This window comes from Bicyclus anynana, chromosome 17 (genome assembly GCF_947172395.1).
Source record: "Bicyclus anynana chromosome 17, ilBicAnyn1.1, whole genome shotgun sequence".
NCBI lineage: Eukaryota > Metazoa > Arthropoda > Insecta > Lepidoptera > Nymphalidae > Bicyclus > Bicyclus anynana.
In genome coordinates this window covers 1,753,559-1,774,404 of record NC_069099.1, presented here as the reverse complement: position 1 = coordinate 1,774,404, position 20,846 = coordinate 1,753,559, and the positions used below count along the sequence as shown (strand labels likewise).

The 20,846-nt window shown below is 38.5% G+C and overlaps 1 protein-coding gene across 2 annotated transcripts in view; it reads right to left on the bottom strand.

Moving 5' to 3' along the window:
- The window catches only part of LOC112049712 (zwei Ig domain protein zig-8-like), a 259,870-nt gene that overhangs the window by 147,697 nt on the left and 91,327 nt on the right, over positions 1-20,846 (bottom strand). For both annotated transcript variants that reach the window (XM_024087720.2, XM_052886372.1), the window contains exon 2: positions 10,375-10,525. In XM_024087720.2, the coding sequence (XP_023943488.1) occupies positions 10,375-10,444 (70 nt within the window). In that variant the 5' untranslated portion in view covers positions 10,445-10,525. The remainder of the gene's footprint in view (positions 1-10,374; positions 10,526-20,846) is intronic.

Genomic DNA, 20,846 nt, shown 5'->3' with positions numbered 1-20,846 from the left:
GGTTCCGTACTCGAGGAGTAAACGAATAAACAAAACAAATTATTATTAGAATAGCATTAGGAGAGGCTCTCACGCACGCGCGCTCTTTATAGCGCGGAACTCGGAAGGCTTTTAACGGCGGCCGCTGCCTAATGACGTGTGAACCGGGGGCGAGCACTTATAGCGAGTACAGGGACGAATGTCTCACACCTTGGATGTAAAAGGGATGCTGGAACTAATCAGGTAGTTAACGGGAATGTATTTCGTTTTTGGATATTATTTTGAGACTAGCGGACGCCCGCGATTTCGTTTACGTGAAATAAAATTATTCACAAATCCGGGGAGAATCATGAATTTATCCAGGATGAAAAGAATATAAATTAAGGTGCTATATAACATCTCCTATCTCCCAGTGAAAGTCCCGTTCATAAATCAATATTTATTATATTTCTCATCAAAAAAATCAAAATAGTATAGTTTCGATTTTTTGATGAGAAATATGTTATAGTCATGCCGTCCCAAAACTTTGCACGGATAAAAGACTGACAGGCTAAATTTTCAAATTATTTTAATACTAGCTGCCACCGCGCGGTTTCACCCGCGTGGTTTCCGTTCTCGTAGGAGTACGGGGATAATATATAGCCTATAGCCTTCCTCGATAAATGGGCTATCTAAGACTGAAAAAATTTTTCAAATCGGACCAGTAGTTCCTGAGATTAGCGCGTTCAAACAAACAAACAAACTCTTCAGCTTTATAATATTAGTATAGATAAGGAAATCTCTACTTAATGTTATCAGATTTTCACTGATCAAGCTTGTTCTCAAACATGGCTTTGTCATCATCATTAGGTGCCTTCTTCCAGCTGAAGTTTGGCGGTCATGTGTAGAAAACTCTTCCGGTCTTTTGCAGTATTTTTTAAGCTGTGTATGTGTTATCTTGGTCCACTCTTTGACATTTTTTGACATTACCCATAATGTAATTGGATGTTACTCTTTAAATGTCATTATAACATAATATTGTGATAGCGATCCGTTCGGCGTCAAACATTTTCGTCCTAAGCCCGCCTTTCCGTATTGAAATAGCGTGGTAGGTTCACATTTCAAAAAACCCTCTCCTACAGGAGAAAGGAGAGCGTATTTATTAAAATATGCTGGCACATATGATGATGCGAAGAAAAATAAGACAATAGTCTAACAGTATTCTTAAAATAAATCTGTTACAATAAAAAGTGCAAGGAATTCCTTCGCAGATTCTTAAATCTTTTTTAATTGCGGTCTTCAAGTAGTTCCGCTGTTGTACTGTAAGTAAATAATTTCGCAGCCGAGAGCTAATCCTGCGCTCCCTCGCTCGTTTGTGTCGATGGGGTCGACCGCGCAAAAAGCGACCCCTTGCTCTGAACAACTGATATTTGTGGGGGTTCGCAGTCTTTGTCGGGAAATTAAGAGTATTAAATTACTTGTGCTTTGTTCCTTGAGATGATGTTAATTGTATTTACGGTTTCCTTTACATTGGCGAAGTTTTGTTTTTTTTTTATAAGATGATACTTAAGTGCGGTGTCTTTTGTTACTTTGAATTTAATTTACTTATAACGCTGTGTTTTCTCTTTTGACTGTGTATTCATTGTAAGCTCCTTATAATAGCAGGAGATAGCACTTTATAGATGCAAAAACTACTGCCTGGTGAAAATCACGACTCTAAACTGGAAAGAATTTTGTACAATTTTTACATAAAATGCATGTGACCTGCCCTAGTTAAAAACCTTTAACACGCCACTACCTCATAGTAATAGTCAATGGAATAAGCCGGTGGTTCATCATAAATATTATGTGGAAAATCATCGCCTATAATTCACACAACTATAACAACTCTTTGTTGCTCAGATGACGTCACCATCATCCTTAATGAGAGTATAGTGGGCTCGGGAGATAGAGGAACAACGGGACAGAACTCTCTAAGAATGTCTCCTGTAAAACTCACACCTCGGCTTAGAAGTCACGCGTGGGTTTTTACGATAATACCCGTGGTTTTTATACTTGTTTTGTTTTACAATAATTTATCCTACAGGAACGGTAACCGCTTGGTGGTACGTCTTTGTCATTAGAGTGGTACTAGCTGCGACCGGAGCGTACCACCAGAGGTACATAGATATGAGTATTACATACACCTTACCTGAACTTGGAATCGAACCCAAAACCACTTTAACGTAAACCAAGGAGTTACAAAATGCACCATAATTATACACAATTTAGAACAAGTTTTAGTAAGTTTTTTTATCATGGATTACAAATAGGTAAGAACATAAAAGCATTTCTGAGTCGGTTGTTCCTTTAAAACCAAAAATAGAAAAGCAATCACGCGAAACGATAAAAAGTGACCTTATACGTTAAATCCTTATTGATTGCGGCGGCAGGGGTCCGCAGCGAGCACGGTAAATAATTTCGTAGGCAGAAAGCTAATCCCGCCCTTTCCTTCGACCTTTCGTTTGTTTCGGCACTCCGGCAGGTCGCAAGAAATACGGCCCTTGTGGGAAACAAAACTGATATTCGGGAGGATTTTTTGTGTCGGCAAATGTTGGGAGTTCTTAAATTACTTGTAAACGTATTGGTTTCACTACTACACTCTGAGATCTCTGGAGAGTAAGACGACATGGTTCACTTTAGAATTTCTTATATTTTGAAATATGACTAGATTTTGGCTGGTGGGAGGCTTTGGCCGTGGCTAGTTACCACCCTACCGACAAAGACGTACTGCCAAGCAATTTAGCGTTCCGGTACGATGTCGTGTAGAAACCGAAAAGGGGTGTGGATTTTCATCCTCCTCCTAACAATTTAGCCCGCTTCCATCTTAGACTGCATCGTCACTTACCATCAGGTGAGATTGTAGTCAAGGGCTGACTTGTAAAGAATAATAAAAAAAAAAACAGATAATGTTTTTCACAAGCCCTCAGGATCCATGAGACCACCAGGACCTGAAGAAATATTTAATTCTGTACCTATTGATTTATGCTCCAAAACGGCGAATATGTATCTTTAGCTTGGCAACTTCGTTCGTAACACTCCCGATGGTTCGCCCCGATGGGCGTGTAGCGATGAATGAAAAACCCACGACTGAAGCACCTTACTTCCCCGCACGCATGATTTCACACCATGAACACATTTCATATCATGAGAGTGACATCTACGAACTTGCCAGACTATAAGGTTTGGTGCTACAGGCTACGAGTACATTCATATTTCAAAGTCTAATGTTATTTATACAGTGAGAAATATTGTTTTTTTTAATTTGGTAAGAAGTAAACTTGCAAACTTAAAATTACGACGCAACCATTAAAATGATGTTCCTCGCCTTTTTATACATTTTTAGGTCTGAATTAAGTATTATCATTAAAGAAATTTCCAATTTATCTCCCACTCACGTTAGAACAAAACGTATTCATTGGCTCGCCAGTCGTCGCAAACTTTCTCAAAGGTACGACAAAAACAACGGGGTAAGGAAATTAGCTCCTCCGGGAACACATCAAAGGTTCTATTAGCAGCGATTGCATCCTCCGCCAGTGCCTTCATGGATTCCGATAGGATTTTCTTTTTGTTTTTATGAAAATAAGGAAGATTCATTGCTATATTTAGAGTGTTATTTAGAGGATCATTTAAATAAGATATTTTTTATATATGTATAATGTTATGCTTGTTGTAAGGTTTGGTTTCTCAAGGGGTCGCTCAACAACCGACGCAGGTGTTGAGTTAATTCAACATATCTATTTGAACCTACTAAAATATATGCATAATCTATTAGTGAAAAAAAAATTTACACTCCTTTTAGTAAAACATGTAAAAAAGTGTATATAATGTTTGAATAGTCAAAATTTCCACAGACAAATATTCACTAAAATTTTCTACAGTCGTTTAAAGTGTCGGTCGCTATACTAAGCGCGAGTTGGCGAATGAACGTGTCCGAAGTCAAAGTGAAGCAAAGTCCATTTAATCTAACTAATTTAGGTAATGTTATTTCACACAATAAATTGTAATTATAATCCGGCTGATATTGTAATAATGATATTAGGTACTTAGGCACCGAGCCTATCAATTGCTTAATATGATTAATCACGCATGACTGATTTATGCCGAATCAAGCCGAATCAATATCACTATGCAAGCAATGTTACGCGCGCAAATAGTTTCACATTATGAGCAAATATTCTATTATACCATAATACAAATGTTAACGTTAAACATAAATATAGGACTGTAAGTCAAACCGACTGTAGCTTTAACGATCAATATTCTGATGTTGAATCGAATAAAATTGTACATTGATATGTTAACATGTGTTATCTATCTCGGAGTATAATTCAAAATACTAGCCACTAAATTGGTGTTTAGTTTTTCGATCATCTCGTTGTCAGTATGTGTAAACTAGGTGGAAGCACAAAACCTCATTGCACGCATGCTAGCAGACGAGGAGGAATGGAAGAACTACTCACAGATGCTCAGGGCTATTATGATTAGGAGAGAGGAAAGAGAACGGACTAAAAAGAAACAGAGAGAGAAATGATAAATAGAAAGTCAGTACGATGAAATGCATAGCGGTTCCGTACTGACCGGTAGAAAAAAATAAAGTATGTGTAATCTAAAGAAACGTTAGCACAGCAGATATTACTTGGTGTGATACAGGGGTGATACAGGGGTGATACAGGGGGAGGCGTGGCATATCGAAAGTCGTTTATTACACTATTGTTTACTTACTATTGGAAACTTACATGCATCTTTTAATAATAAAAATGGTCCTTGCTCACGAGATTACCGCCATGTGGAATATTGAGTCAACTATTATTGTTTCGATTCAGTCAATGGTCTTATACCGAAAAGCTTCGACCAACATCTTAAGAAGCTTTCACTTAACTGTTGGATCAAAAGTCGGATACAGAAGGCAGTGATTCTTGAGACGGCGCGTATTGTGAGGAGGTTCCTCACTCTGGAGCCCTGACCGCCGGTTGCTTGGGCACTCAAATGTCCCGCAGCGGGATTATTTATTGTTTTTACAATTTTTAATAGTATTTTGTATTATAGTTTTAGAGCTGCTAATGAAGATTTCGAAAAAGAAAGAAAATATTCCATTTTCAAACTCCACGTAAATCTAGGATATCATAATGACGACTAGACTGTGCGCTGGACAACGAGCTCGCACTAGTTTAATAAAATTCAGTACGTAGAGATTTCTCAAAGAATTCCTGCCATACGCTTTGTAAGTGAAATAGGATTCACAGGGTGTTTAACAAATTGGAATATTCCGTTATTATGTATAAACATTTGTTTATCGCTCAGTCGGAACCGAGCGCTGGGGTACACTGGGGAGCACTGGGGAGGGAGATATGCTCTGTCAATATATACGATGTCTCGCCTCTTTCCGACCGATTTGACGCCAACGATGATGGAACCCGTTCGAGTGAAAGGGATTTTAAATTTCTGTTAGAAGTGCGGATTTCTATAATGCGGATTAAAAGAGGCTTCGCCGCTTAGCGCGCGCTTGTTCGCCGCCGCCGGTGTAAGTGTGAATAAATCCTCTTTCAGTATGTGGGTATTTTTTTAAATCATATTCTTTTCTATGCTTTCCCGTGCAGCTTCGCTTAACATTATGATTTCTATAGAATACTAAATCTACTGCTTTTTTCTTCTTGGTAAATACTAGCACATGTTTTTAAAACACGTTTCAATTAGAAATACTAACATTTTCAAAGGCGAATGTATGTCATAATAGATTAAAATGGAGCACAGTAGTAGATTGCTAACACTATCAACGGAATTAAGTTTACTTGTGTTTTGAGTATAAGTTGACAATTTTAACAAACTAAGATAAAATTTTATTAATTTGAACTTTCAATTATTCTTAAAACTAACCAACCCAAAGCTATTTGACGGTATGATAGAAACAGGAATGAGCCAATTGGATCTTTTATGATATTCAATTCTTCATTCTAAGTAATTGCATGGTTTGGATTTGTAAAAAAGCTTCATGCATCAGAAAGCACATTTCGTCTTCTCAGACATTATTTTGCGATATATGCGGTCCTGGCTTCGAGTTCTGTACTTTTGTAGTCCATGTTCATCATCATTAACACCCCATATTCGGCGCACTATTGTGCACGAGTCTCCTCTCAGAATCAGAGGCGTCAAGCTAATAGTCCACCACGCTGGCCCAAAGCGGATTGGCAGACTTCACACCCTTTGAATTAAGAAAATTTTCAGGTATGCAGGTTTTTATACGATGATTTTCCTTCACTGTTTACTACACGCGATATTTAATTTCTTAAAAATAAACAAATCTGAAAAGTTGGATGCGAAGGCAAGAGGTCATATCCACTGGGCTAGCACAGCTCTATTATATTAGTAGTCCATGTTAGGCTACGTGAATAACATGCTTCAATATTAATTCACGGAATTCTCAGTAGTAGCCCAGAGTCTTCAAATCGGTGGTACGATACGCCCGAGCATAGCACACGATAGCCCGTTTGCTGTTGGTCTCGGTTATTATCGTTAACATCTGACAGTGATTGTTTGTGAGTCGAACAATATCACCGTAAGCCGGCCGGCTCGCAACAGCGCCGGGGATCAAAGTTCCAAATACCCTTTCCTTGTAGAATGAGGCCGGTATCCGGCAGCCAAAGGACTGTAGTAGTAGTACTTACTACTCTTCATTAAGTTTATGATTGAACTAGCGGAAATCAATGTAAACTTTCAACCTCTTTTACAAGTTATTGAACATTAAAAATTCTTAAATCACATTATATTACGTATTTTTTTTAATGATTTATGAACAAATTATTAAAGCTATAACTTTAAAAATGAAGGACTTTCTAAACTAACTTTCAACCGCTATTATATCCCCCTAGGGGTAAAATTTATCAAAATTCTCCCTTAACGGATGCTTACGTCATAACATCTACCTGCATGCCAAATTTCAGCCCGCTCCGTTCTGTGGTTTGGGCTGTGTGTTGATAGATCACTATGTCAGTCAACAAGTCCTTTGAGTTTTATATACGAGTATTTAGATTGAAATTGAACCTGAAACCTCCTGTTTAGCAAAAACGTACACAACTGCCTAATGTAGGTCATCAAAAAAGCAGTTTATTTTCTCGTTCGCATTTTTCACAGTGTGACACATTTCCCACAGTTTTGGAGAGCGCAAAATTATAACAATCAGTCAGGCAGTTTCGACATGACGACGTTCCTCCGCGTCAGCCAAACGACGCGCAATAAACATAAGTGCGACAATAAAATAATATTACTTCAGAGGGGAACAAATCAACGATCTGTGACGAGTTGCCCACTTTCTTCACTCGCTGTATCATTTATTGCGTGATTTGTTTTAAGGTCCCTACTAATTTTAGCTCGTAAATAAAATATATGATCACGTATTTGTGAATAACAAAGACTTTGTGAGATATACTTGAAACTGAGAAACTTTGCAAGTTGGGTGGAAGCGGTCGTTTTCAAGACGAGGTGCTGGGTTCGAGCGTCGCCCGCTGGCCCTTATAGAATACGTACCTACAGCACAAAAACATATGTACAGGTATAGAAAGATTCGCTTAGTTGGAAAAGGAGATTTAATAAAATAATTGACAAATAATTTACAGACTGAGAATGACAATAAGTAAATTATAATATCTTGTTTAGTTAAATTCAATAATAAGTTTATAAAGAATATTAATTGAATAAAGTATTTATAAAAGTAGGTAAGCAGAATATACCATAATAACCACTTTACGCAAAATTAGGCTGGGCCTATAAAAAAGAACAAGCGAAATAATTAAAGCATCTTTTATCGTGAATTTACCATTATTATGAAATTTACGTTTTGAAAATTTTCCCAACTTTTAACGCGATGTTTTCACTCGCAGAAAAGTTTGTTGTGCGCCGTCTAACGGCTCGAAGGGATATTATAATTATTTTTGAATGTTTAATTAGTGTCCTCCCCATTTTTAGAATATTTATTATACCTCTAGGTTGGTAAAATTTCTTTAGGACAAGGTAGGCCATAGGGATTTACTGTTATTAGCAAAATTAAGGCGAACTAAGTAATCGGGCCACGTCATCAGAAATCGAGAGAGCTACTCGTAGATACATGACGTGGCTCCAAACACAAATAACAGATGGCCCATGCTTTTAGGGACACTGGAATGTCTGGACCCCAGAGGCTTATGACAGGTACAGGTTATACCTACTAGGCATTTATGTTGTCCAAAGGATGGCTTACGGCGAAATTTAATTAATTATGAAATTATGATTATTTTCATCCTAAAAATAAATCTGAGATAGTGTGGTCAAGGAGATACTGGTGAACGATACATTGAGAGAATGTCCGATCGAGCTCTCGACCGACCCAATGCTTTATTTTCTCATCAAACGCATAAATCATAAGAATCGCTACACAGTATTATTCCAGCACGAGTCGGTCGAAGAATCCATATAATATTTTCATAAAGACCTTTCCAGCCTTAGATACACAATAAAGATATTTTAACTGATTTACGCCGCCTCGTAATGCCGGTAATTGGCCGCCCGGGCGCAATATATCCGGCATAAACAGACCAGAATCATAACGGCCGGGGCAATATATCACACAAAGAAAAGAGTTCGTACGAGAATCCCTCGCCTAACCGCCATTCATTTAGAGTAACATACATTATACATCGCATTTCGCTAGGAACAATTCCTCATTCGGAATCACGTTTAAATATTCCCTCTAAAGCCCGCAGGAAGTCGGGAGATATCTCGAGGAGCTCGCAGAAGTAACTCGCAGCCAGATTTAATAATATATAATGTCGTTCCCACACAGCGTGCGGTGAATGGATGTAATTTTTATTCGAAATACGCGAGTGGCTGTAGCGAGCGTGTTGTTACTTGCGCTCAAATGTAATTTGCGATACCGCCGCTGCGGGCGAGGCCGGCCGCACACCGGCGGGCGGTGCACAGCGGGACAACGAGACGAGCTACTGGCAATGCCTCGGACATAGTCACGGTTACCTATTATATGTCGAACAATCGGATTTACAATACTAAGTTTGATTTTATAAATCGCATTTGGGCGCACTCCAAACATTAAAGTCAAAGTGCCGCCTTTGACGGATCATGAAATATACGATATATTTCATGATCCGTCACTACTATCCATAACTACAATGAAACTTGGAGTTTAACTAACGTCTAAACTATAAATATTCTTAGAATACTGTTGAAAAGTTATTTTAGAATTTAAACTATCGTGAGTGTTATTCATATTAATTGATTATGAAACACGGCTAAAACTCACGTGATATTACGTCGGAGTATGCCCGACTAGTTTCGAACCCATACGGGGCCCTTAGTCATGAGCTGGTTCCTTCATCGCGGCACGATCCAAACTGTTTGGATCGTGCCGCGATGCAAGAACCAGTTATACGTTTCATAATCAATTAATGTTGAAAAGTTAATTTATTTAATCTAGTTTTGATCAATTACTGCCAGTAGTCAACTGTGATGCTTCAGCCACTAATAATAATAAGTAGTTCGCGACTCAGTAGGTACATGTGCGGTGACCCTACGGCACATTTGCTCAGTCCCCGCTAGAAAGGAACCTATTTCTTTTATTACTCTTTTGTGGAACATTAAACGTAAAAAGTCGCGAGCCCGTCGATACTTGCTAAACGTTAATCTCTTCGACCGAAAAGTAATTTTGTTGAAAACGTCCGACTTAGCAATCCATTATGTTACGAAATAATACACGAACGCGGAACGCTAAGCTGGATTCGCTGTAATCCGGAAAAACAAAAATTCTTTTTATTGCTACAAAAGACGAGTGTTTTATAACCTTATAGACAGAATTTTATTACCATTGGTAAAAACGATTTTTGACGGTTACAAGACGAAGTTAAAGTTATAGTAATAAGAAGTAAAAACGTAAAAGGTAAAAAATCTATCAGATCGGGGTAGTAGCGTCAAAAACGTCACTCAATCTGAGGAAACAAAATATTGCCACTGATCGATTTGTTTTTATTAGAGTTTGCTACCACAGTTTATTTAAACAAAATAGAATTAGTAACCCGACTTATAAAAGTTATAAAATACTGTAGGAAAAACAAAATCAATTATTTCAAAAATATCAGTGCGTTTTCTTTAACATTTGTAGTTGACGCTTGGCTTAAGTTGCTGGCAGAAGATAAAAATTTCATTTTTAATTGCATTATTATATCGACAACTTACCTATACACATTTGCTATAATTTTAATATTTTAACTTCGATTATTCAAGTCTTGATCGATCTAAATTTACACCTTCAGGTCACAACTCTTCGTTGTGACAGCGTCCCACTCATTGATGTAGTGTATGTGAACAGAGAGAGAAGCTACAAGCGGCGCTCACCTCCAGACATGGTCGCCGTGGTGACGTAGAAGCAGTGCAGCAGCAGCGACAGCAGCATGTTGGTGCTCATGGTCCCGCTCTCAGGCCGAGCCGCGCCGCGAGCGCCCGCTTGGCATGGCGCCGGCGAATCACATCCCCCGGCCGTCTGGAGCTGGAACGATAACCTAACATGAGTCTCTTCCTCGTCTCCTCTTCACGTCTTTCTCCTGATAATTGATGTGACGATGTCACGTTATTGTTTTAGCACGCTTATATTAACTTCTCTTCTAACTAACTATGTATGTAAGAAAATTTTGGAATCTTAATTTGACCCACTTCCCGGTCTTCGATTAGTATGAAATTTTACACACGCTCTAAGTTCTGATGACAATATATGATTAGCTAAAAACGTCATTAAAAATTCAATATGGCAGCCTCCCCATGATGGTGGACTGGCTGTTCCAAATCATGATATGGATATCAAATGAAAGGGTTTGCTGTCAGGAATACGAAAAAAATAGTCACGTGACTTAAGTCCAATATGGCGGACGTCCAAGATGGTGGACAGGCTATTTGAAATGCACCCCAATGATATGGGTATGAAACAGAAATCAGTATACATCTTATTATGTATATATCAATAATGAATGTTTAAGTTTTGTAAAATACGATTTTCTACATTTAATAAATCCCCTCACGGGATTCCTGTTCATAGGTCTTTGTTTTGAATTATTTCCGCGTTGGAATAAAGCAACTAGTTGTGGCGAAGCAAAAGTTTTAATTCTGTAAGCACGCTGGAGAATGGCGGGTAGCGACTAAAGGCAGGCGTCCATATTTTCGCAACATTATTATCGAACTTATAGGCGGAATCGGTCGGATCGTGTCGTCACCAGCCGAGATAGTACGAAGTGATCTGTGAGTTAGGTGGGAAGTAGTAGGAGACTGAGTGCTGGCTATATAGGCGACTAGCTCATTCATGTCATAATGTTCAATCAGCCCATACCTTTTGTTGGATAATTTGGGATAGGCGGGGAGAATCACTTGAGTGGAGAAGGGGAGTGTTAACCAGTGTTAAAATACGTCTTTAACCCAACATGCAGCGGCCACAAGTCTGGGGCTTCACTCAAGGTTATTGTCTGCCACTCGAGGGTTTATTGGTAACATTCGTAGTGGGAACTTTTAGACCTGATGGTGATGATTCAATAATCGTGTTTTCTCCTTAAATCCGCTTCTGATGTCAACCCGTTTTTCCGACAAACGCAGCGCATCGAACGATTTTTTTTAAACGCATGTACAGTATCAGCACCAACAGCGATCAAATTGCCGACACCGCTCAAATTCGGATTTTTGAAGTGAGAGGTAGTGTAGTGTTCGGTGAAGTGAGCAAGATAATGTATACAACTATTTGGTCAGTGTGGTAATTCGGCATTCCGTATGACGTCATCAGCACGCTGCAAAAGTTACCACTCGGAGCATCAGTATCAGCATTGTGGACGAGTAGATTTGTACGATCCGTGCTATGCGAATCAGAGGATGCCCTTGAATGGCTTTCTATACAAAGAATGCTACGATCCATTTGATGCGATGCGTCCGATACTAAAAATGCGAAAATGTGGACGCCTAGCTTAACACGGTGGTGTTGTCAGATAAATACATTATGAGTCGCGGGGAAAATTAGCGGACGACCAACTTCACCTCCTCCGCTGAATTTTATATGGAAAATATCCATTATATTTTATCTTTTACTATGGCGCTATCTTAAATTACGTGTACATTATTTTTTACATCGCTATATTGGTGGGCAAACGAGCTTGTGGTGTGAGTTGATAAGTAACTAGTGAATTATCTCCGTGTCTCAAAGAGACATGTCGCCGTCGGTTGAGAGTCAATACTCAATATTTATCAATTATTTCAATTAGGCTTAGTTTACAAGGACTTTCGATACGTTAGGTATTAATATTATAAGATAATGGTGATAATAATCAGTCGAAAAGTTAAAGTCATGAGAGTTCTAAACGCGCCTTGGTTCGAGAAGAGCCCACAACACACTCAGCCAGTTATCATGAATACCTGACAATTGTTAGAGTCACCTTTGCCCATTAGGCCGTATGGGAGGCCTGGAAATGTATGAGATATTCAAATAGGCTGATAAAGATGCAGGAAAAGAAAGCAACACAAAAAATATATTTCATCCAGTAGGTTATTTTCAACATACAGAACGGAAGCCTTTGCCAGTATTCGACGCATATGATTCGCCGCCAAGCTCCGCGTCACAGAGTTTAACACACTTAGTGTATTTTCCTGGAGGTCACAGGATTAATATCGGAGCGTGCCAAATATGGCCGAAGTGGGTCAGCGGCTTACAGTCGAGCTCCGCTGTTCGAAGTATGTGAATCGCTAATCTTGAGATTGCCAATACGTTAGCTGGAATGGATTCTTGACTGGAAATGACGCCGTTCTATTTGGGAATTCGGTGTATATTCAAATCCTTTGTTACATGGCGACTGGTGAGAATTTTGTCTATCAATATCAACTACAAGTTGAACATTTGGTTGACGGTCACGTGGCGCAGTGCGTAGTGACCCTGCTTTCTGCATCGACGGCCGTGGGTTCCCACAACTGGATAAATATTTGTGTGATGAGCATCGGTGTTTTCCAGTGCCTGGATGTGTTTATACTGATTTTAAAATCCAATGAAACAAAGAATGGTAAAATGAAAAAAATGGTAAGAAAAAATATGAATACTGGCAGGCATAGTTTAAACGTCTTTAATACAAATAAAGCAAAAAGTTTTCGATTTTATTTTGCTTTTTCTAAATGTAGTCACTTGTTTGCATCGTTTCGGTACATATATGCGAAAATCAAGACATGCGGGAAACGTTAGGTGTTGCACGTTGCAATGCTGAGTTTAAACAACGAAGAACTTTCACCAATGACGACCCACGTTAGGGACGCCCTACGAAAGCAGTAACAGGAGAAATTATTAAAAAACTTCAAAAAAGAAGTAACTATTAGGGGGTGTTTATATGCAGAACATATACAAAAATAATGAGATACGCGAGAAACGGCGTGGAAGACGAGCAATAGTTATTTTTGTTTCACCAAGATATCGCCCCCGCGAACAAGTCCAAAGTTGTGATGGGTGCCATTGAAGTTGCTGACTTTGAATTGATGCAGCACTCACCATATTGAGCAGATCTCGCTCCTAGTGGGAAGTATTTATTAATGAAGATAATACTTAAATTAGCTAAACTTATTATAAAAATAAAATAAAGGAAATATAACTACAACTACAAAATTAAAATAAATTAAAATTAAAACTAATACCTAGAAATAATTATCGAAATTTGCCGCCCTTGGTAGGGTGCCCATCACGCAGGCAGCATTCCCGCGCTGAATTGCGATTGAAATTCTTTGCGCGAGAAAGCTGCCCGCCCGAGGGTCGCCTGTTGCCTCTCTGAGGCGTTTGCTGATCTCCTTGTGGAGAGTCTGAGCGCTCCTGCCCCACGGACCTAGTGTCTCGACGCCAAACGGGACGAATTCATATTGGGCGCCGAGACAACTGTATTTTAAAAACTTTTGACGTTCGCTCCTAGTGATTTTTATCTCTGCACTGATCTCTGCTGTACACGATTTTTTAAGAAATCAGGACGAAAACTTTTTATAAAAGGAATTCAAATTAGAAAAAAGATTATTCCTAAAAGGTGACTACGTTGAAAATAGTAATACTCACTACACAATGAACACCGTAGTAACCTTATTGTCTGGGGACAACGCTATCTATATAGTGGAAGGCTTTTGTCATAGAGCTCGTGTTCTCTTTTATATTAATTTTTAATTTGGTATTAGTATATTAGTTCTTATTTGGCAGTACCACTCAATCCTCAAAAAAGTCCCACCAAGATATTTGGTTTTAGGTGTGAAATTGCGTAAAAATCAGTCAATAGATTCAAAAATCTTTAACCCTTCGTTAAATTCGTTTCCACGTTCAAGCTGCATATACTATATAGTGTATACGTAAGTTATAGTTTTGTATATTATAAAGAAAGAGCCAGTGTATTTGCTGGGACGTTATGAATAATGTAGCGTCAATAAACATCCATTCCGGCGATGCAGATATCGTAAAACAATAATCTGTCGATTTGTTCTCGCGCAACACAACATTACCTGCCCATAACATTATCGGCGCCATAAAGATCGTCGTTCCTCCCGGCTCGAATAGCAAATGCGAGCAATTTGCTTTATTGCAGCCTGCGTATCGCGACCAGGGAGCGCTGAGCCCCCGAATCCGTTCGATCACGCCGCCCGCCGACATTTGTCTTCGGATTACGGGGGACGGGGAGGCTCAATCTTTTTTGGATCGAGGTGAATTCCGCGGTGGATCACGAGGTCCCTTTCCGCAACATTTTTTTCGCCATCCAAATTCGCTCCGCGATACCTTTATTTGTCAAACCTGCTCCCCGGAGAGGCTTCGGATACTCAGCCACTATTTTATCGGACGAAAAGAGAGCATGAAATTTTAAAGAAAATTTAGATAACGCTCACTCAGACGGTACTTTCGTTTAATTTGAGAGATCTCTCAATTGCCAGCACTTCGAAGAATTTCAATTTCACTATTAGTCTAGATAAAAATAGATTATTACTGTTTTAAGTCTATATGATGTTTCTTCAGATCTTGATATAATTTTGGAGAACTCGATTTTATTTACACTGTGAAAGGGAGGCATTATGACTTAAAAGCAAATTTCACTGTTTATTCCACTGAAGTAAATTATTGGAGATTGCTAGATTTCGCTTTTAACTTTAATCTTATATGAAACGTCTGCATAGACGCAAAGTTTTGTTTGTGTGGGTGAGTAACTCAATAGGCTCTTCATAAAATTAATATATTCATTTAATATCATAAACTTGAATTTAATTTTTCCCGTGATTCTTAGATAATTAGCCTATTATTTTATGTTAAAACACTTAATAAATTATTAGGTGTATTTTGATAAGTCTTTTATCTTATTTTTTTCTAGGTTTGATCTGCAATCAGTCGACAGACTATAAGCAGATTTGTGGTATGAAAAAATGGCATTCAGACCTGGGGACCACTGACCTCAAGTCTGCATAGAGTCGAGCTCGTCTGCCCGTTGTAATCTTTTGACTGTGTCAGCAGTCAGTAGCGCACCAGCCAGTGGGTTTGGTAGTTCCAACAAACGGTCCCGATGTTGCGTTCTGTACTTCTTTGTCTCTTCCTGGATTGATGTAATTAGATATCAAAAAAAATATCTGACTAGTGACCATTTCACATTTAAAATGATTGTTAAAATGGTTGAAAATCACGAACTCCATTTTTAGCAGTTCATTGTTTTGTTAATTTTAAATCATAGGCATTTTAATTTATATAAAACTTTTAAAAGTATACCAATTACATTTGAATGTTTTTTCATCTTTTTACCATTAAGTAGTGATAAGTAAATTTGTAGACTTGAAACTACATTTAAACGAGCCTTATCTAATGAAAGCTTTCAGCAAACTCAGTCAGGTAAATGGAAGATATTCATACCAGTCGAGGTGTAGTTCCGCCAACCTCGAGCAGATGCGGCCTTCAGTTAATTTGAGAGATTAGAACGCAGATACAGTAGATTAGGCACTCGTTAAAAAAGAATTCGGTCCTCTGGAGATAAATTAATGAAATTAATTACTTTCCCCCGAGAGACGCCGCGACCTACTTGCTACGGATAAAGCCGCCTCTGGCTCTGGATTCCTTGTACTACATTATTTATTTGTAAATGTTTAACATTATGTTTAAGAATAGCAAAATACTCTGTCTGGGTCGCGCCTTTTTCTGACCTAATTTGAGTTACGATCTGAAATTCTGAGAAGTGAAAATATGTATTATTTTATCCGAGGACTAGCTGACGCGGCGCGGTTCGAACCGTGTGGTTCCCGTTCCCGTAAGAATGCGGAGATAATATATAGCCTATAGCCTTCCTCGATAAATGAACTACCTAACACTGCAAGAATTATTCAAATCGGACCAATAGTTCCTGAGACTAGCGCGTTCAAACAAACAAACAAACTCTTTAGTTAGTAAATAGGTTCCTAAGAAGTACTCTTGCCTAGAAGTATTTTTTTTTGCTCTAAATTTAAAGATCAAACCTCTCATCAAAAGACTTTGCTTTATTATAAAAAATACAAATAAATGTTATGGAAATGTGCTTGGAAAGTGTCAATATGTCAAAGTTTATGATACTCTTAATTTTTAATTTCCTAAATAGGCTCAGTGCTAGCGTATGGTAGGCTTCAACCGTGGCTAGTTCTACAAAAGCATTCCGCTAAGCGATTTAGTTTTCCAGGGTTATCATGCTTAGAAACCAGTGAGGGTTGTGAGATGAACATACTTGTACCAGTTTCTACTGCTTACAAGTTAGGCTCCTGTAAACGGTTCAACCAGTAAGATTGCAGTCAATAGCTACTTTGACACTTATTATCCTAGAATATAAGCTTTACGAAATATAAAATAAATACGAAGTACTATTTTACAGAAAAGCACACTATTCCTTGACTCTCATATCTTAATTCAACATCAACACTTATCGATCCCTGAACCAACAACATAGCCAAACAAATTATATCAACAAGGCACCAGGTACATGAGCTATACACCTCGTCGATCACCGATACCCGACTTTGCGATATCGCAAAGTTTAGGGACCATCTAGATAGGCACTGACCACGCGATCAAACACCAAAGCGCACCGTCGGATAATAACGCCCAACGGTTACAAATTAATTTACTTAAGCCTACTTTATGAAGCCGAGGGTCCACACTGGACACCCGAGTTCCGCAGACCAAGATTAGTAATTGAAAACTAAAGTTTCACCATAATTGGGTCGGACGGCGGAGTTGCCTTAATCACCCGATGGATCTTTCGTAAGATAAGTCCTTATCTGACTCAAATTTAACCAGAGCGGGGGCAATTAGACGCAGACGCGTCGCGGGGGAGGGGATTCTCCAACTAATTGCATTACTAACGGAATCGGGGCTTCGTAAGTATTCATAAATCTAGTTCCGTGTAAAGGATGATCTGAATTGCGGCGTCGGATTAGTTCTGAATGAACGTTTTATCGTTCGCCGAAGAATTTCAATATGCTTTTACCCAACTGTAGCCGACGTCTCCGATAGGTAATAGTACATTTTACGTTTACAGTGAGCGCCTGTAATGACCAGATCTTTGGGAATTTATGAATGAATATTTATCAGCCCATTCTACCATAGAAGTGCTATTTATTGGACCATGGCCTTGGTCATGGTGGCTTAGAGAGATAGCAGGTATAGTCCCCTTAATCGTCCAAATCGAAAGCACAGTTTTTACTCTTTTCCCGTATTTTACCTAAATGTGAAACTATATCTTCGGTCACCAGACACTTAGGTCTGCGGAAACTACAATTACATAGTCTTGTGTTAAACTTCAAGACCTCGTGTTATGCTTTTTAATTACTTGGACGTTGGGTTTCATATTCCTAGTATATGGTCGAGAACCACCAACCCACATTGGATCAGCGTGGAGGCTCTACGAAGCAAAGCTCTATATTCCCTCTTCTATGAGGAGGGAGCCTATCTGTCATTGCTGAGGACGCTTGGAGTTTAAGCGCGGACTGTCTAGTGGTGATTACTAACGCACTAAAAGCAACTTAATTTTCAAAAAAGTATAATACGTGAAACGGCCGGTACTGCACGAAAACAGATAATGAAGGTTTTGACGCGCGCACAATTATCCACGTGGGGGCGCCACAGAGCGGAAACTGTGTCACTTGTGTTGTTTTAAAATGTTTTAGGATCTTTTTTTAGGAAATTTATTAGATATTCTTTGAACAATTCGTAGAAATTGCCGAGATATACGAAACGGTACTACTAGTAAATATTAAATGCTAGAATTGAGCAGCGAGGCATAATTTACTGTAAAGTTTATAACTTAGCTTCGCTTAGCATAGTTTTTACAGCTGCGAAAGCAGCCTTCTTTTCCAAATTATACTTCCTACAATTGATTAAAGTTTTGAGTGTATAACATTAGAAATTAAATAAGAAATATCTTGATACTATAACAGGGTTCCAAAATGTATAATGCCTAATTTATTCATTTGTGTACTTTACAAACAACAAAATTAAAGTTACTGTTTTCCCTACACATTCAAACGTAGCTTGACGCAGTAAGTAATCCCTCAGTATTACTGTGTACTGGAAGTAGTCTCGTACATAAAACGACTGTGTTTATGTGCGTACTGAGCGCGAGTAGTGCTGAGAACAAGGCAATAATATAGTTCATTAAGTCGTTAACAGAACAGTGTAACGGAGTGAACGCTACTCTCAGACTCGCTTCACTTGTTCACTTTCGCTCCACTGAACATTATATTTGATACAGACAATTATTTAAATGGGCTTTATAAATAGAATACTTAAACGATTATTGTTTCATAGAAAAAACGAAGGCACTTTTTTACGTCTTCTTCATGTTGATACCAATGTAATGTAATTCATAGGTGATTTTTTTATATAAAACAAGTATGGTTTTACCTGCGTTTATCCCGGTCTAATATGATTACAAAAGTTGTTATAGCACACTTTTTTTTTAAAATTATGCTTTTATGTAATTAATTATGTCTAGATCTAGTCAAATGTTCCGGAGTTATACATGGTAAGTCGGTAAGTCGCCAGACTTAGGTTTACACGATAGACATATCCCAACACTCACACTCGCGTAATTCCCGTTCTCTTATGAACACGGGGATAAAATATAGCCTTTATTACCCGCTGATAATGAATGAATAATGATAAATTACCCATTGATGAAAGAATTTCTAAAATCGGTTTAACGGTTTAGGCGTGAAATCGTAACAAACTAACAAACTCACACTCGCATTTATAATATTAATTAATCATGATAGTTTTTACTAGGAGACTATTAATTATTTATTTTTCACCGAATTATTTCTCCGCGGCTAGTTGCCTTGACTGGTGACAAAAGCTCATTTTTTATGCAAAAGATTAGCCTGTCTGTCCAGCGCGGAGAGTCAGTCAGTATTCTTTGCAACCTCCACGTGACCTTGATTTGTATAGTTATGTTAAGTTAGCTTTATTCCCTGTTGTATTCTTTCTTTGGGACTTGAGGCGGTAGTACTTAAAGCCATACTTACGTTTAACGCCATCAGCATTGCTGTGTTCCGGTCTAAAGGCCAGGACCGACATGCAGTACATTATATGTCATATTCTTTGTAAGTCTCACAAGTGAGCCAACTACTTGTTATAAAAAGTCTTTGTAAAGTACTTTATTCTAAGCTGATTTTCAAGACAACTCACGTATAAAGGTACATATAAATCACATAGAACAGTTAAACATGCTCCGTAAACCTTGAAGTAGATCGGAACGGCATCGCGGAACAATATAAAACGAATAAAGATACATAATTGGTTTTTTGTTTTATGTAAAGAGGAAAAACTAAACATTTAACTGCGTTCGACACGCAGCGATAATCCCGTAGTCCATAAACATTTCAAAGCGTTGAGCAAGCGATTAATAAACAAGTGGATATCGGCTAGTTGCCTCGACTCGTGACAGAAGGGCTGGTTCATTTTCAGCCTGGCTATCCAGCGCGGAAATGCAGCCAGTAGGTATTTTTGTCACCGTTCAACGTGGGCATGATTTTTATAGCTATTAGGATATACAATAATTGTATTCTATTTCAATAAAAATGTCATTGTTATGAATTAAAAAAAATAATTAATTAGTGCAAAATATTTGAATCCAAAAACCACAACGGGATAGAATAATCAACATAAAAGTGTAAGAGCAGGCGCTTTAATAAAACGACGTACTTTGTCACAGCATTGTCGGTGCGAGCGCCAATCGGAGTCGCTCGTGTAAGGCGCTGTTTAGCGTCGCGTCACGTCCGCGGTGGACAGCCACCCTTATTGGGCTTTGATGGCGATCGTAAATTTAATGAGTGTTTGCTCTGAATACAAACGCGGCGGTAACTTGTGTGTGTACTGTACAACGATGTTTGTTTGTTTGTTTTCAAGCCGTTTCGATACATGTAAGCGATTTTCTGCCACCTCGGTCTAGTTAACTCGCGAAGCTACATATCACGGGGTTTTAGGTTCTAGTCCTATATAAATGTTGCCCAGAATTAAGATGTTGGTTAAGCTCCCGTGACTCTATGACCACTTTAAGCCATTAGTCGCGGGTATGAAACTGAGCTCATGTAAAATCGTAAGAGTATTCTAAGCATGATATCTCTCATCGTCCCCGCATTTAAAATTAAATAATAAGATGTTAATAAAATACTGATAAGTATTCTTTACAGAAATAGAGATTTCGTATCTTTAGTAACATTGTTTATTAGACTAAGAGCCAGCGACAGCCAGACGCTCGTCATTTTATAAAAGTTTGTCAGCTCATGCTTACACCATAAGTAAGTACGGTAGCCAATTACGGAGTTTGGACCGT